Source organism: Papilio xuthus, unplaced genomic scaffold (genome assembly GCF_000836235.2).
Source record: "Papilio xuthus unplaced genomic scaffold, Pxut_1.1 DF825946.1, whole genome shotgun sequence".
Classification (NCBI taxonomy): Eukaryota; Metazoa; Arthropoda; class Insecta; order Lepidoptera; family Papilionidae; genus Papilio; species Papilio xuthus.
Genome location: NW_013532703.1, coordinates 12,819,785 through 12,837,431, shown reverse-complemented (window position 1 = coordinate 12,837,431; position 17,647 = coordinate 12,819,785). Strand labels below are relative to the sequence as shown.

At 32.8% G+C, this 17,647-nt stretch overlaps 3 protein-coding genes across 3 annotated transcripts; 1 reads left to right on the top strand and 2 right to left on the bottom strand.

Moving 5' to 3' along the window:
- Window positions 1-4,007: 4,007 nt before the first annotated feature.
- LOC106124094 (gamete and mating-type specific protein A-like) lies at window positions 4,008-5,100 on the bottom strand. Its single transcript, NM_001312033.1, is given in 2 exon segments — window positions 4,008-4,608; window positions 5,056-5,100. A coding segment is annotated over 1 exon segment (327 nt). The 5' UTR covers window positions 4,556-4,608; window positions 5,056-5,100; the 3' UTR covers window positions 4,008-4,228.
- Window positions 5,101-6,970: 1,870 nt separating this feature from the next.
- Window positions 6,971-9,779, top strand: LOC106124850 (poly(U)-specific endoribonuclease homolog). The gene is given in 6 exon segments (NM_001311991.1): window positions 6,971-7,358; window positions 7,585-7,696; window positions 8,766-8,850; window positions 8,950-9,102; window positions 9,206-9,294; window positions 9,429-9,779. Coding segments are annotated over 6 exon segments (1,050 nt in total). The 5' UTR covers window positions 6,971-6,984; the 3' UTR covers window positions 9,666-9,779.
- A 1,839-nt stretch (window positions 9,780-11,618) lies between these two features.
- On the bottom strand, window positions 11,619-17,364 carry Nt5c (5' nucleotidase C). Its single transcript, XM_013320359.1, has 9 exons — window positions 17,010-17,364; window positions 16,761-16,936; window positions 16,002-16,229; window positions 15,080-15,214; window positions 14,817-14,974; window positions 14,267-14,453; window positions 13,586-13,726; window positions 12,854-13,005; window positions 11,619-11,866 (listed from the first exon to the last, which is right to left on the bottom strand). The coding sequence occupies exons 1-9, from the start codon at window positions 17,155-17,157 to the stop codon at window positions 11,662-11,664; spliced, it is 1,530 nt and encodes a 509-aa protein (XP_013175813.1). The 5' UTR covers window positions 17,158-17,364; the 3' UTR covers window positions 11,619-11,661.
- Window positions 17,365-17,647: the final 283 nt, after the last annotated feature.

Below are 17,647 nucleotides of genomic sequence, written 5' to 3'. Positions count from 1 at the left end.
TCAAAAAGCTTACATATGTACGGCTTTATCCGGACGCCTGGAACCGCTAGTTGCAAGTATGAAGTACATTGTTGTTTGTTTACACACCTAATACTTACCAAAATATTTTTTAGGCAAAATGTGCAAATAAATAAATTAAGCGAGTCGTACAGTAGTTATGGTAGAGCAGTCATAGTCTTTCACACTAAATTACACTCCAGACTTAAATGAATTGGTTTACGAAACAGAAATATGAAAAATTAAGATATAATAAATTTAAAACACTGTTTGGTTGGCACTGTATCGATTTCAATATATTTCATTTACGCTCAGACCTGACGTTTTGTTAAATCTCATCTGAATAGCATTCCTACATATTTCAACTCAACACAGAAGCTATTCAAACACACTTTATTTTATGGTTTTCAGCATCTAAAACGTAAATCGTATTCTATTAGAATTGATTCTTTTATAACTACGATACTGAAACTGAAATAAAAACAAATCCTGTCTAAACATGTCTTTATCTAGCATCTAGTAAGGAACTATACCGATATTCACGTAACATTAATGAATCACATTTGTTATTGTTCGTTAAATGGGGACAGTTGCGCAACGATTGCCGCTGCCGTAGAGGGTCCTGATGACGTCACCCGCTCGCTGAAACGAAAGTGAAAGTCGCCCATGTCTTGTTTAGGGTATAGAATACAACAGGCTAATGCTAATTACTTTTGTGTCTTATGAATGATGAATTTAATTCATATCTAATAGTACGCTTCCATTGCTGAAACTCTTGTATAAAAGATATTGGAATCTCACACTTTTTTCTTCAGAAAAATGTGACAGTAATATTTTTGCGTGTTATTAATGCAATGGAAACTAATATATGATAAATATGTAAATATATTATGTAAAAAAATGTGCATTTTTTTAATCGTAATAATATGTTATTTCGATCTATATATTCATAGGATAATTACAATATGCTTCCTACTAAATGATGTAATACATAGGTGAAAGTTAAATAATATTATAAAAAATATATGTATGTATGTACATTATATTATAATAAACCATAAATTGATTATGTTGTACTTCCTTTATAGAAGAAATTTCGAAAAAATGATAGTATAAAAAATTATATCGAATGTTTATATATTAGTATATTCATGATTCATATATAAATTATTAATAAGTGTTTTAATACAAACTAGCTATCGCCAGCGACTCCGTCCGCGTGGATATATAAAAAAACTTAATTAGTGTAGCCCACCCACCCATCCACATCACATCCGTCTAAACATTCGCATTTATAATATTTATAAGTTAAATAAAAAGCAACTCTTGAAGGCATAAATTCGAAAAAAATAATAAATAGTATCCTATGTCCGTCTCCTGGCTCTAAGCTCCTTACCAATTTATAGCCATATTAGTAGAGCCGTTCTTGAGTTATAAATAGTGTAACTAACACGACTTTCTTTTATATATAAAATAAGATGTAAAACATAACGTAGCAAAAGAATCTCAAATGTACACTAATTAAATATATTTTACTGAACTACGCTATTTCATTTCAGTTTTAAAGAAGTTTGTAATTGGTAGATCGTACAGGACTCGTCAGTAAAAAGTTGATCTGTGATTTAATCAAGTTGGCCAACCCTAGTCTACTACACTTGTACACATACTGTTATCCCTCATATTCTCTTTGAATATAACAGAAACAACAATACGTATCAATATATACAGTAATAAAATCAATCAATTGGCATACTTCTGACGAGTACTTCTTACTCTTAATAATAAAATATTATAAATGCGAATGTTTAGATGGATGGATGGATAAGGAGCGTCGGTGGCTCAGTGGTCTAACGCTTGACTTGCAATCTGCAGGTCCTGGGTTCGAATCCCGCCATGTACCAATGTGTTTTTCGATTTCCGATTTACATATGTACATTTATCCGACGTTCTTACGGTGAAGGAAAACATTGTGATGCAACCTGCACACATATCTGAGAAGAAATTCAAAGATATGAGTGAAGTCAACCAACCCGCAGTAGGCCAGCGTGGTTGACTATGGCCTAGTCACCCCTAACTTAGGTTAGGCTCCGAGCCCCTCGGTGGGGACTGATGATAATAGATGGATGGATGTAAGTTTCTTTAAAGGTATCTCCAGAACGGAACAGCTGAGTGTATCTCTTAAAAATATGGCATAGATGTAGAACATAGCCGGGAAGAAGACATAGGCTATTAAATAAGTTTGTTTTTAATCCCGCGCGGTCGGAGTTGTGGTCGTGCTAGTATCCCCCCCAGAGGGAGCTGCCTCGGCAGCTGGCGCAGACGGGGCCGCGAACGAGAGCGAAAGCGTGCCCGTGGTCCCGTCCCGATGCGTTGGAGGAACAGAGAGGTTTAGTGGGTATGCCTCCGCTATGGAGGGGAATCCCACATAACTACCGCGCCCCCCCCGGGGCGCGGAGTATGCATAAAGCATTCCTCTCTGGAAAAAAAAATGATCGTGCTAGTACAGCAATAAATGACGAGTACAACTTTTGCAATGTTATCATAAGATTGTGAAATTAAAAACAAATTCAATTAAATCGATCAAAGCATTCAAATCAAATTAAAAATATCTTAAAACAAATCAAATCTCATTTGGAATATGAGTTACTTTGAGTTCATTTACTTTCTTTATTAAAATGAAAAAGAAATTGTACATTTGGCTGGTATTTAATTAAGTGACGGAAGTTTACTACGTATTCTTTAATTCACTGCGCCTCACATAGCGAAAGCGTAACGACATTTCGTATGTCATATTTTTATCTTGAAAACATAATTTTAATAATAATTTTATTTAAATTATGAAAACAACGTGGGATCTTAAACACGCAACATAATAGGGAACTTTAATAAAAAGAGAACAAGCTGTAAGGCATATTTTCTACAGAATTTGACGTGAGGCAAATGTGTTCTCACAATTTTATTTCGTAGTTATCTTACCTAGAATAACATGGAATGCAAATAAAATCTAATAATCTTACTAATGTTATAAATGAGAATGTTCGGATGGATGGATGTTTGAAGTTATCTCCAGAACAGGTGCATAGATATCGCTGAAATTTAGTACAGATATACGATATAGTCTGGAAGCAGACATATAGTACTTATAAAGTTTTTATTTAATTCCGCCCGGACGGCGTCGCGGTCGACACCTAGTATCTTATAATATAATAATAGATATTATATTATGCTAAGAGAAATTGCAATAAAGTATAGGTATCCTAGAGATCGGAAGTATATTTGAATTCTATTGGCTCATTATCTCGATTAGTGAAACTCAAATGAGCATTGCCTAGAAGCAGTTGTGACCAGTAAAAGCGTACCAACCCTCGCGAGACGGCATTCTCGTCTAACTTTCACTGACGGGAACACAACGATTTCAACTGTAATTGATCCGTTGGACAGTATCCTTTGTCGCTGCATTGAATAATTTCAATTTGTGTGCAAAAAATCTATAAAATTTACGTGACATTGGTGATTGTTAGGGAATTTTGTCCTCATAATTAAAAAAAGTTTAATAAGATCACTCTGTAAATAAAAGGTCTTGTTACTATTGCTACTTTAATTTTCCTACATAATAAGTATTAAATATTAATGAACATATAAAATATTGCGTACACACATCCCAATTAAATTTTAGCGCCTGCAATAAAATTATAATAACATGTGTAATTTGAATACGCCTTAAATCCTAATTTTGTTTGTCCAGGCGTCAGGATTATTATCTGATATTCATACATAGCAAAACATGTGTATTTTATTAAAGTTTAATATTCCATAAGGACATAAACATCATAAATAAGAAAATGACTGATAATTTAAATATTATATTTTTTTATGAAACCTTAGTAATTTAACGAATATTTATTTTGTACCATTTACTTAGATACTATTATCAGGAATTCACATTACTATCACGAAAGGTCACAAAAAATGTTTTCCTTCAATAATTATTTCTCAAAACGAAACATCAATGGGTTTATAGAAAATTTTATTATAATTGTGTATATTGTCCTCTGATTAATATTAAATAAACAAAAAATAAATAAATAAACATAATATGTGAAAATTATAATTTTGGTAATATTCAATACATTTTAGATTAAAGATAAATTTTACAATTAAAAATAACATGCATATTTAATTTTATTAATAAATACAATGATTTTAAGTTACTAAACATGGATGAAAACATTTATCCTTGTTTAACAGCTTGACTGTAACTGTATGGGCGAATGACACTGGCTTTACCCTGACTATCGTAGAAGTTAATTAGATGTTGTACACTGCCGGGACCAGGTGTAGTGACAGGCTTAGCTGCTGGGGTAGGATACACGGGTACCGGTTTCACCTGGGTCGGTGCTTGAGTAGTTTGAATTGGTTTCGCAGCTGGTACAGCTTTAATCGTAGTTGGTACGGCCGGTGTCGGTTTAGGAACGTTAGCAGGTACAGATGTAGGCGCTGGAACAGCTGGAGCTGGGTTTACAGGGCGTTGACCTGCTCTCACGCCACCTGACTCCATGTTGATAAATGCGAGGTTCGCATTTTTGTCAATAGGCGCGTATACTTTACGACCTAGAATATGTCAATGACAATTAATATAAGAAATTGTTGATTTTATATTTTGTTTATTCATAAGAGTAAAAATAACAATTTTGGAAAATCCGAAACAAAACAACATTTTTATTACCAAACCTCCAAATTACAAAACCTCCATGAACGCGGAAATTATTTTGCATAAACAAAATAACAAAGAAGTAAAATGTATATAGAAATATAACCTATAAAATGGTTGTTTAGTAAACGCGTCTCCATTGCTTATCGCAAATACAAATAACAGCGCAGAGTAAAGAAATCTACGAGAAAATCAATTATAGTGAACATATTTGTTAACATTAGTTTTAAACGATATCAAAATTATAAATTATACAATTTATAACAGCTGTTACAATGTTCATTACTCAATACATATTCATAAAGCATAATTTTAAATCTTATTTATAATAGATTAAAGTTACTTACATTCAGCATAATAAAAGGCGAATAATAAAATAAACGCGATCTTCATATTGTCTAACTACAGCCTACGTTTGACATTCAAGACCAACTAACTAGTATTGAGAACCGCCTGGCAAATGTTTTCGGCAAACTTGTAGCTTGTCGGGTCACGTCATCTTTGCCTCACACTGACCTTTGTTAGTTAACCTCGAACGATAACTTGAACGGACGAGAGTGGACTGAGATTAAGAATGTTATAAACAAGAAATATTTACTTGGAAATCATTTTGATAATAAATTAAATTAATCCATCTTACTCATATGAGAAATACGAATATTTGGATAGTTGAATGGATGGATGTTTGTTTGAAGGTATCTCCGGAAGGTCTGAACAGTTTTTGATGAAATTTGGCACAGATGTAGAACATAGTCTAGAAAAACACGTAGGCTACTTATTACCTTTATTTTCAATTCCGCACCAACGGAGTCGCGAGCGACAGCTAGTTTTGAAGTTTTTTAGCTAGCTACCTCATTATGAATGTTCCTCTAAAGGTCTGGTACCTCTTACAAACTGAATTGATTATGTTTTATCGAAATACGAACAAAGAAATAAGTATGCATAATAATTTGTTTCGATACGTCACTCTGTGCTGTTGAATTATTAAATTAGAATATTAAAGTTTGAACAATGGACAGCATGTTCTTTTTTATTTGCACGGTATGTGGACATAGGAAGATAGCTATATTTATTACAATTGGCGTATCTCTTCTCAACTTGACTTATAAGAGTACAGAAAGTTAAATATATAAATATACATAATATAGCAGAATTTATTCAACAAGATATCTTTGTAATGTCATCGTGAATGGAAATCCATATAACAATATCGATCGATAGAGTTTCTTGTGCGACACTAAAGCAGTTCAATCATCGGTTCCGATGCATTATACATAAAGTATGATACGATTTTCCCGGCGAAGGAACATCTCGGCAGCTCGACAGCTCTCGGCACGCAAGTTTTGCATTACACGCGCGCGCTCGTCTGAGACTGCCTGCCTCTGATGTCTCTTTTCAAATAACTTTCTTTTTGTACTTATCGACACTTCAACGCTTCAACTAAAACATCGTACTGATATTACAAATGCGAATGTTTAAATGATGAATGGATGGATGTTTGTTTGAACGTACCTTCGGAACGGCTTAACGGATCTTGCTGAGATTTGGCATAGATGTAGATGACACTTATTAAGATTTTTTCAAAGCGGACAGAGTCGCGGGCGACAGCTAGTTTCTTATAAATTTGAGATAGAATTCTTAACCTGGGATATAAATTATTGTTGGAAAAATAGGATGACATTCCAACCATTCCCTTCTGTAAACTGAAAATACCTTGTCTAAATATTTAGAGAGCTGGGTAATGTGGCTGACACATCGGCAATAACATGGACACATGAATCTAGACGACGTACGTATGTTATTTAATACAATGGGCAGTGTATGGGAATGTGTCAATTCCTTCGTAGTACAATAACTGTATCAATCATTACGACATCAACCAATAGCATCAGCAAATATAAACAGACCAGGTAATAACGACTAGTGTGTCAGTCATTTAAAACATACGTACGATACGCGACGGAGTGATTGATTTGTGTCTATTGATACATACACCGTACGTGTGAGTCCTTAACGAGGGACCGAGGTCATTGTTGTTTACCAAGGTTTACTAACAACTGGCATTGATTATGCCGAACGATCATTGCTTCTAAAACTGGAAATCGAGTGGAAAACGAGTTGATTCTCGACAACATGCCGTATCTATAGATATATAGGCGGCTGGAAATGACGTCATCCTGAGGTCGCTCCGTATCGCAGGCGACGCGAGCGCGGGCATAGAGATCACTAGTGCGTCGCGGTCGTGCTAGAACTAACGTCCTAGCCACCACAGAAACATGAGAGTAACGCTGGTTCTTCTGCTTTGTGCGGCGGCTTGCCACGCCGATGATTTGGCGCAGGCCGCCGGCCAGATCTTCTCCAATATCCTACCGAACCTTATAGGCAATTCGGTGACGGGTCAACAAGGGAACACGGCGACTAACACGCTTCAACAGATTGGCACCGTGGTCGGTGGCGTCGTCGACTATGCCAAGAAAAAGAGCTACGAAGACATGCTGCGGCAGGTGCAGGACTCTACCACAGATGATGATATTTTGAAGCTCAGCGAGGAAATGTTCAATGCGGACATCAACAATGCACTCAATTACATACAAGTCAATTTGCAAGGGAAAACTAGCCCCCTCTCCAAAAACGACGAAGCCCAATCAAAGTGAGTAGATTCATTTTTCATCAATGTCCTTTTGATATAAAAAAACAAAACCTTCACTGATGAATCACCAAAAAAATGGTTACTCAGCTATTGTGATTTTAAAAGCAACCTTAATATGTATATCAACAAAGTTACATAACTAAGAGTATAAAGATTGAAATCATATTATTATTTAAATTACAATACCAACGAAAGGTTTATATACAATTTAAAACTTGTTTTACAGCTTATTAAATGTGCCAGAGAACGTGTGGAACGGCCCAACAATTCGACCTTTCGTTGCTCTTTTCGACAACTATCACAAGAATGTCATAAGGCCAGAGTTCGTTACACCAAATGTAAGTTATCTTTTCAAAACATATCTTCATCTGAACCTAAAAGTAGCAAGTAAATTAGCACTTTAATGACACAAATGCGAATGGTCTCTCTGAATAAGGGGATCGGATTTCGCGGGGCATGACATCATTGAAATCATGTGTATTTTCCTCACTTTGCCTTAGTCAATCGTTTATAAATACTTAGACTCAATTTGTTATCTGTGCTATTTTAACGGTAACCAAAGTCACAAAGGAAACAATTTTGTGATCACAAAATTTCAAAATTAAACGTTAGGGCTAGCCTATGTATGTGTAGTTTCTTCTCTAACAGTGCAAAAAGACAAACAGAAATCTCGATATATGTTAGCATACAAATTATGTCTGGTCAGTAGATATTAATTTAAAAACTAATCTGAAATAAGTGCGAAATCCGTTGCATGGGATTCTAACGTTTAAACTAAGATAAACGCCGGCAAAACAAGAAGTCATAAAAAACATTTATATTTTATACCAGGTCTTGCACATCCAAAGGACTATCGGTTTCAAGTTTATTTGATCCGAACGACAAAACAAAACATTAATTGATTAAATTAATATATATAAGATTAAATTAATTGTTAGTAGAATTAGTATTCTAGAGGACTATGCTATAAAGGCCCTCTTGTCCCTTTCCCTTAGGGCCGTAAATTAGTATGTAACGTAATATCATTTTTTCAGATTACTCATAATATCGTAATGTTTTTCTTCCTCAAACATACATTTACAGCAACGTTGTTATTCTTTACCGAGGAACACAATAACTCAATAACCACTTAAGTAGCATGAACAAATTGAGTGACAGCGACAAAGGGTATCGATTTCAGTTTGATCGCGAACTGTGAAATTTAAAATAAGCCTAGTATCTGTGTTAACACGGTTATAAAATTACAGTAGTAAGTTCTAATTCAGGGCCTTTTTGAGATATGGTCCAGAAAGGCCCTTATGGAGGCGTTGCTCGCGCCTGAGTTAAATATATGCTCGTTTTTTCACTTCCTATTAGAAGAAATTTATCCGTTTGCCAAACTACAACTGATGATTTTTTATTTAACAGGAGGAGTCGGAACAAACAACATACATTAACACTATCTTGGCCACCGGCCCCATTAGAAGTTTAATGACGTTCTTGGTTAACAAAGGTAAGTTTACCTAATTTATTTTTACAGTACTAGTCAGTGAAATAGTTCTTTTTATGAGGAAGCAAAAGAATACAACTTACCTTTTTTTTGTAATTTTAGGCTTGACACAACTTAATGAATACAATGAACAAGTGGAATTATTAAAAAAGATTTGGTTCACAAAGTACGCGCGTCACTGGACCGGCCTTTGCAAATGCAGTTGTGCTTTTGAAAACATCTTCATGGCTGAATTGAAATCCAATGAAGTTCTTGGTAAGATATTTTTTCACCATATTTTTTTTTTAAATTAACACGTGAAAATCGATAAGAACTCTTTTTAAACAAATTATTAATTTTTCTTTTTCATTATTTTCAGGTCTTCACAGCTGGTTATTCTTCGCAAAGCGCGAGATGGATCGCAAAGCCAATTACCTTGGCTATATTGATAAGCTGGATTTGTCCGGAGTAAGTAATTCAGAAATCTTCAAATAAGAGTTTGGAATGGGTACCTAAACCCCGAGAGTGGGGCTTACCCATTTCTTTCAATAAAAAAAGTAATGTCAAGTCTTATCGGGTCTAATATATTTTACCTTTTACAGAAAGGATTGATCCTGAAACAGCATTCCATCTTGAGTGAGACCAAAGATGCACCAGAGATCACTATGTTTGTGGGCACATCACCCGAGTTGGAGACCGCGCTCTATACTCTATGCTTCATGGCGCGACCTGACAGACCATGCAAACTGGCCTACAACAACGTACACTTTACCATACAGACTAAAACATTGAAAGCAGAAAATGTACTTCTCATTGACACCGCTTATCCGACCTATTAATTACATTTTGTAAGTTCACCAAAATAGTTGTAGGTTATGTTTGTATGGATATTCTTTTATTTATGATTTTTAGTAACATCAATTGTGAAGTCATCTAGTAAACGATATTTCTTTCATACTTGTTTTAATAAGACTGCCCACACCTAAATGTTTAAAAGACTAAACTAGAAAAATATTAAGGAAAAAGTAGGTTAAAATATGCAGAGAAAATGCTTTATTTAAGCCAATTATTTCATATTTTCGTGCTTAAATCATTGTTAGATATAAGGGACAAAGTTCGATCGATTAAGTATGATAGGAGAGGAATCAACGAAGTATGAAGTAATAATAGGTTATCAAGAGTGCCAGCAAATTGCGATAAAAACCGAATAACAAACAGATTATTAATATTTAAATTATGTCGAATAAAACAATTCAATGTTGTTTCTGATTTATTTAAAACATTTTTAAAAAACGTTTAACAATAAACAAAAAAACATATACCATAAATAATAAATCGTATCAAAATATCGCAAAATTATTCGTTATTTCAATACTTCGATGATAGGTTTTTTTTTATAAGATTATTTTGCAGATCAAAAATTCTTATTTCTATATCTTAATAATACGGCAAAAAATATATTTTATAAAACTTCCGACTAATTTATGCATGAATTATTACATTGTTTTAATTTATTATTTGAATTATGCAATTTTTTTGGATTCTTTTGTCCCTTTCATTTCCTACTTTAATTTGACATTAAAAAAATCACTTTGAATTTTGGATCTGACATTTCCTTCAAAGTTTTTGGCAAGATTGGAATTTTGTGACATTCCTGTTTAATAAACAAAAATCGAAATTTTAATACTCTACCAATATTTTAACATTTTAACGACTATCTTACAATATTAAAGAAAAAAAAAGATTATTATTTTCGATGAAAAAACACTATCCATGTACTAAGTTCTTGTTTTTCTGCATTAAAATAAAAAAAATTGAAACATTTTCAAAATTATATGCACATATAAAATGACCATAAAACTTGAATATGAAAAATATATTTTCAACTTAATAACTAACATATATCTATAAGAAAAAAACTGGAAAAGAAAATATGTTAAATACTTCGGACTAGAAAAGTATGAGCATAATTTTAACTTCATATCAAAACATCGTTTAGGAATACATAAAATGGCATATTTAAATGACAAAATTTGCATATTAGGGTTCACTTTAGAAGTTGACTTTGGAGTAAAACCTTTTAAATAATATCAGACTCTTACTACATATGGATAAATGATTTTTAATATTATGTTTTATATTTATCTATTTTTAGACATTATTAATTAAAATCCTTTAGCGCGAATGACGTGCTTTCGTTACAAAGTCCAGTGTCAGAATGAATAGTGAGGGGACATAAACGTCGACATTTTAGTAAGGCTAGTGTTGAGTCAATACACTGACACATTTTCGGATTTTCTTCCTAACACTATGTAGTAATAAAATTATGGAGTTTTAAAGACTGATTATATATGAACACTTAATTAGCGACAGATCAGTGAGTAATATTATTTTGTATTTTATTACACCAAGACATGATTTATATTAAAATATGTACTGAAACATGTGATCAGAGAAATATCCTATACTAACAGAAAATAATATTCCTTCGTAGGAATAGTAATGGCACTTACAACTTCCAAATGAAAAATACTGCAAATAAAATTTAATCAAAAATAAAATATTTTCAAAAAAATACTGTTAGATATATGAGGCAGAAGATATACTGTTCAAATCTCAATTAATCTTAACAATTATTTTACATCTTAAATATACAGGTTTTTAAAAATCAATTTTGGATCACCATGTATATCGAACACTAATCGTTGGTTTCCGAGACCAAAGTAAAAACATAGAACATATTATTATCTCTTGTCTTTATATAGGGATTTTGGTCTCAGAAACCAACAATAAATAATTCAAATTAGAAATAGAAAAACCTATAATATAGCTTGTTCAAACGAAATAAGATCCATATTCGTGCGGCATGACACCTCGCCTGGGATAAAATGTATGAGTCAATGAGTAGTTGAGAAGATTCCTTATATTTGATGTATAAATATCTGCAAATCTAAACAAACGTCTAGAGAAATACGTTGGATTGTGATAAGTGCGGAACACGCTGCCGAACTGCTTGTTGAATACCGATTTTGTATCGTTCCTGGAAATTTAAAAAAAAATCAATAATCCACGAAATAACTAAAATAGCAATTAAAATCAAGCCAATATTTAAATGCATATAACAATAAATAAAGTAAAAAAAAACATTTTTTCTTATGGCTTTCTGTTTATCTTACTAATATTATAAATGCGAATGTTTTGATGAATGAATGTTTGAAGGTATCTTCGGAATGGCTGAATGGATCTCAGTAAAATTTGGTATAGATGTAAACATAGCCTAGAAGAACACATAGGCTAAAGTTTTTTTAATTCCGCGCGGATGGAGTCGCGGGCGAAAGCTAGTAATTAATAAATAAAGATATATAAAATCAATACTACAACACTCTACGGAGAAGAACATAACCAAATCACTTCACATTTCTAATAAAAAGAGAGAAAAAATTCTAAATAAATATACGCACTGTGTTTGTTGGGCGATGCTTTGTAACAAGAAAATCATCAGTCAGTTATAAAAATAGATATTTCACAATAACATTAGTTTCTAAATGAAAATTGTAAATTTAAACGTTCCACTTCCACTTCATACAATATTAAATGCGTATTATCTTACTACTATTGTAAATGCGAATGTTTGGATGGATGGATGGATGGATGGATGGAAGAAAGACAAGGATCTTGCTGAAATTTGTCATAGATGTAGAACATAGTCTGAAAAAACACATAGGCATTAAGTTTTGTTTTACTTCTGTAGAAACGGATTCGCGGGCGATAGCTCATATTTACATAACACGGACTTTATCAAAAACCTAAGAGATGGTATTAGCAATAAGGGGCAAATTACGACATTATTAAATCAGTTTGTAATATTTTAGACTAAATTCCAGATAATAAATATTTCCATGCCAAATTAATAAGTAAACGGGGGAATTAGACATGCAAAAGTGCAACATTGGTTAGCATAAAGATAAAAAGTTGAAGTTCATATATACTGAAACGATGGTGGGAGACTGAACATTATTTGACATACCTGAGCTGGTCCCGCTCTGCCATCCACTGTGCTATGACCTCCACAGCTTCAGGTTCTTTGTGGTCTTGATGGTCTTCTATGATCTGCGTCAACATCTGTAGCCAGTTGGCATTCTCCTTGAAGGTCTGCGTGTTCAGCGTCTTTATTTCGTGCTGAGAAAGTAACAAATGGTTTTTCATGTTCACAAATATATACAGCGTGTCCCAAAATTCAACGATAAGGTATACACATAGCCAGATCAATAGCACATACTAGCACCACCGAATTTGTGTGAATTAATAGTATATTGAAGTGTAATTTAAAAAAAGTGATATTTCATACACATTATGTAGTTCCATTGCTGATAACATATAAAATGTTTGCCTGTCTGTCTGTATGTCTGTGTTCGTTCTGAGTAATCTCCAGAACGGCTCTATCGATTTTAACTGGTCTTGGATGGGAAGATAGTGATTCACGCGAGCAAATTATAAGTTACTTTTCTTAATACTCCTCTGACGAAATCGTAGGCGACCGAAAATCTTACTATCGTACTAATTATAGTTGCGAATGTTTAGATGAAGGGATGTTTGTTTGAAGGTATCTCCAAATCAGGTGCATGGATCGCGTTGAAATTTGCCATAGATGCAGAGCATAGTCTGGAAGAACACATAGGCTATTTACTAAATTCTTTCATTTCCCGCGGGAGGAGTTGCGGGTAACAGCTAGTATAACATAGATATAAGATATGTTTACTGTAAGTTCATTGATGATGGCCCCGGTGCGCCAGCCGTGTTCCAGCGTGACGTCGGCGAGGTCGCTGTAGGGATGGTCGCCGAAGTACAGCACCTGGTGACCGCACCATCCCGTCAGCTCCTGCAGCTGCTTCACCGTGCCCTGCAACAATATAATGCTAATAACTACACACCAACATGATATCTCATCATCAAGAAACTTATTCACCATTCATCATATAGGATTAATTAGACAAAGAAAAGAGTAAGAAAGTAATAAGAACTCAATCTTTCAAATTGGTAAAGCAGTTTAGACTAGAGAAATTGCAATAAAGTTAAAACTTATAGTCAAACAAGGATATGTAGCCGGATGAGAGGCCCCGTTATCGTGATTAATTCTGTCAGAAAATATGTTAACCTACATGGGCATAGAAAATGGCAAAAAAAGAAAAAAAACATGAAGTGACAGCTATGAAAAAGACCTTATGATACTTTTTTGTTATTGACAAGAGGGCGCTAGTGAGTGACAGTATTTTAGTTTGACTTATATGCACTGAGGTCAGATATCCTTCTTGCCTATCTATATATACTCTATATATATATACTCTTTTTCTAGGTTGAGATGTTTTTTATTTTTATTATAGTAGTAATTATAAAAAAAACAGTACAGTAGTTATAATATACTTATTTGCAGTTTACTTACCTCATAATAAATAATGCCTTTTTCCAGAGATGTGACTTTCTCCCAGATATGAGTGTTGGCATTCTTGTCGAAAACACGTATAGGTCGAGACACTTCAGTGAAGAATTTAGGTTTGTTCGCGTTTACTATCACAACGTCGAAGTAATCTCTCCAATCTGAACCCACTAACATCTCCATGCCGGCGTTACTGCAACAAACATGTTTTTAATAATAAATAAACTATGAACTGGGTTTGAAAGTACGTAATAATAACATATATTACATGCAAAATGCAACATCACACCAAAACCAAACCAAAACCTATACACATGCATTTACTAGAATCTATTTAGTATTTTGATAAAGTTATCAAAAGCATATACTAACTAGAACATTATTAATTTGAATAATTAAGTATTATTTTTAATTGAGATTTACATTTAAAAACTATTGTATTTTTCTCATAATATTAATAACTAAATTGTCTAAATTTTCTCAATCCATGCAACACTGGTTTAGAAATTTCTAAATATATCGGCAACACCCACAAAATAAAAATATTAATTCTTACACAAAATGATAAGGACTGTTTGTTACAAGGAACAATTTTTTATCATGGTCCCTTAGTAGTTGAAAATATTTTTTTAAATCTGAATTGGGCCGAATGTATTCATCCACATTTTGAGCTACAATCTTATGCATTATTGGATGACAGCTTTGCACTGAATTCTGAAATTAAAAACTTTATATCTAAAATAACTTATCATTTTCTAATAATATCGAAATATAAAAAAACAAAGATTTGAAAAATAAGAAAAAAAAATACAATAGTACCTTTACATCCAAGAAGAGGATTTCAGGATGATAATCTATATGGTTTCTAATAAAATATTCGGCGACATTACAAAGCAGTCCCATTTCTGGTACGGAAAACAGATCCGCTAAGTGCACCATCTTTGCACGGTTCTCCTGGAAATTAGGAAATTGCTATTTAATATTTTAAAAAAAATAATGAATAAATTACATACTGCTCAGATCTTGATCAAATTCAAATGGGTTCATACAACAATCATTAGCTAAATATAAAAAGACTCCATAAGCAATGTTTTAAGGTAACACAAAGAAAAAAACAAATGAAGAGGAAAATTCCTTTTTAATAATTTTGGTTAAAAGGGAAAAAATAACTGTCTATACTATAAACTTTTACTTTAAATAATAACAATATTGATATATGAATAAATTTTAATTCTTCAACATTTCCTATCAAACTAAGCATATCCCCGAAATCAATGCAACATGGTCACTTTACAATGAACGAACAAATGAAGTGCATTATTTAGTTATACCATATCATGCCATATAGACCTTGTGTCACAATGAAAGGGGGAATGATTGCATACAAGTGCCTTTGATTGCTTGCAACATACAACAGAATACATATGTCTACAAATGACACCACATTTGTAAATATAAAACAACATAGTATCAATACATCAAATTATGTTACTGAATTATAATTGGAGTATGTTTTTCATAATGCATTTTTTTAAACAAAATGGCAAATGCGTTATTACCTGAAATTGCCAAAATGGTGATGTGTATTGCCCATAGTCAAGTTAGAAGGTAGTTAGAGGAGATACAGAAAAGACATTTATCTTTCCTATATATCCCCTGTGTTTTAATATATGTTAAACATCTTTTAACTTTACATCGAGCCTTCTTGTTACTTGTTTTAAAAAAATATAAAATTACTTACTTTATGCGCTCTATTGTCACCCTCTACATATGCAATTGGTATTATTCTGTTCTTGTATATTTTAAGCACTTCCTCAGTTGATACCGGAGTTAATCCTCTGTAAACTGCACCAAACTGGATTTGTAGAAATGAATCCAATTTTAACAGCAGCCCCTTTTCTATGTCATAATGCAATCCTCTTACAGCAAAGTGTGGTTTATATTCCAATTTTGAAATTTCAGCTGGATACTGGAATGGAATATTAAAATTTTAAATCTTTACCAAGCTTGTACTTTCCCCTTACTTTTACTTATAGCGGGTTTAATTGGGTTTTCACTGCAATAACATATTGTCTTGCCTCACCATAAGTTTATACATTTTTTAACAGTTGAAAAAATGGGCCTGTACAGGCCTTGTGTTAATTCTCACATTTTTATTTACACTACAAAATGACATTCCTATGATTGACTATCAAATAAACATCAAACATTCCATCTATCTTATCTTAATAACATTAAAAAAACAAATTTTTTGATGGACAGATATGGATGACTATTTTTTTGTAAGTCAATGTTAATGAATTCTAACAAGAAGAACATAAAATAACATATGCTTTGAGTATTGTTATAGCTATTGATCAATGAAAAAATAAACAATGTTAAAAGGGAAAAGAAAAAGTTAATGAAGATTTATTATCAGCCAGTTCCTTGGATACAACTGGCCAGTAAGTAACACAAATGAAAGATTTTACTCAATAATACTGATAAGGACATGACTGACCTTATACTTTTCTAAAAGCATATTCCTTCCAAGGTTGTATAATAAATGTTCTAAAGATGGTTTGTAGTGGGCTAGAGTATAATCATAATCGAATCCATACACTTTAACTTCTGATAAATCTAATTCATTGCATGCAAACACGCCTTTAGGATTAACATCTTGTGGGAGTTTCTTGGCTGGAAACAATAAATTAGTTTTAAACCCAAATTAATCTTATGTAAAAAAAACTACAAACTTTCTTTTACTTACATTTACACTTTAGCTTAGTCCGAGAATAAACATCGTTAAGAAATTCTCGTGAGGAATAATTTCTAAATAGATTAAAGTATAGCTTAAGTTTATGTTGAGACAAATTTTTATTAACTGTGCCGTTAAGCAATGTATACATTGAATTCATTTTAGCTTTGAAAATTAAGCAAAAGCTTAAGTTTATTGATTACTGCAATATTTATTGTGATAGGATACAGATGTGACTTATTTAAATAAGCTAGTAAAACTAAAAACACGATAAAAATAAATTTCACATTGCATAATTTTCGTCACGATAATGTTCCATGTTCGTTAACACTCGCAACACGTGCGTTCACGTTCTCGTCTCGTTCGATTTTCGAGTTTTGGTTTGACAGATTTCAAATTTTTAGATTGTGCACAGTGTTACTAGTTAATAACAAATTTTCTACATATTTGGAGAAAATTAGTAATTGAATTTTCGACTACATATTAATTTTCACTTATACGTTTTATATGGTCTAAAAAGGTTCCTGTTGAACCCACGGTTCTGTGCAAATTCGAGGTTCAAAATTAAAGCCAAGCAAAATTGGCTTCACTGTAATATTTGAAAAAGAATTACGTATCGCAGTGTACTAAGTACTAATATCACTTTTAGG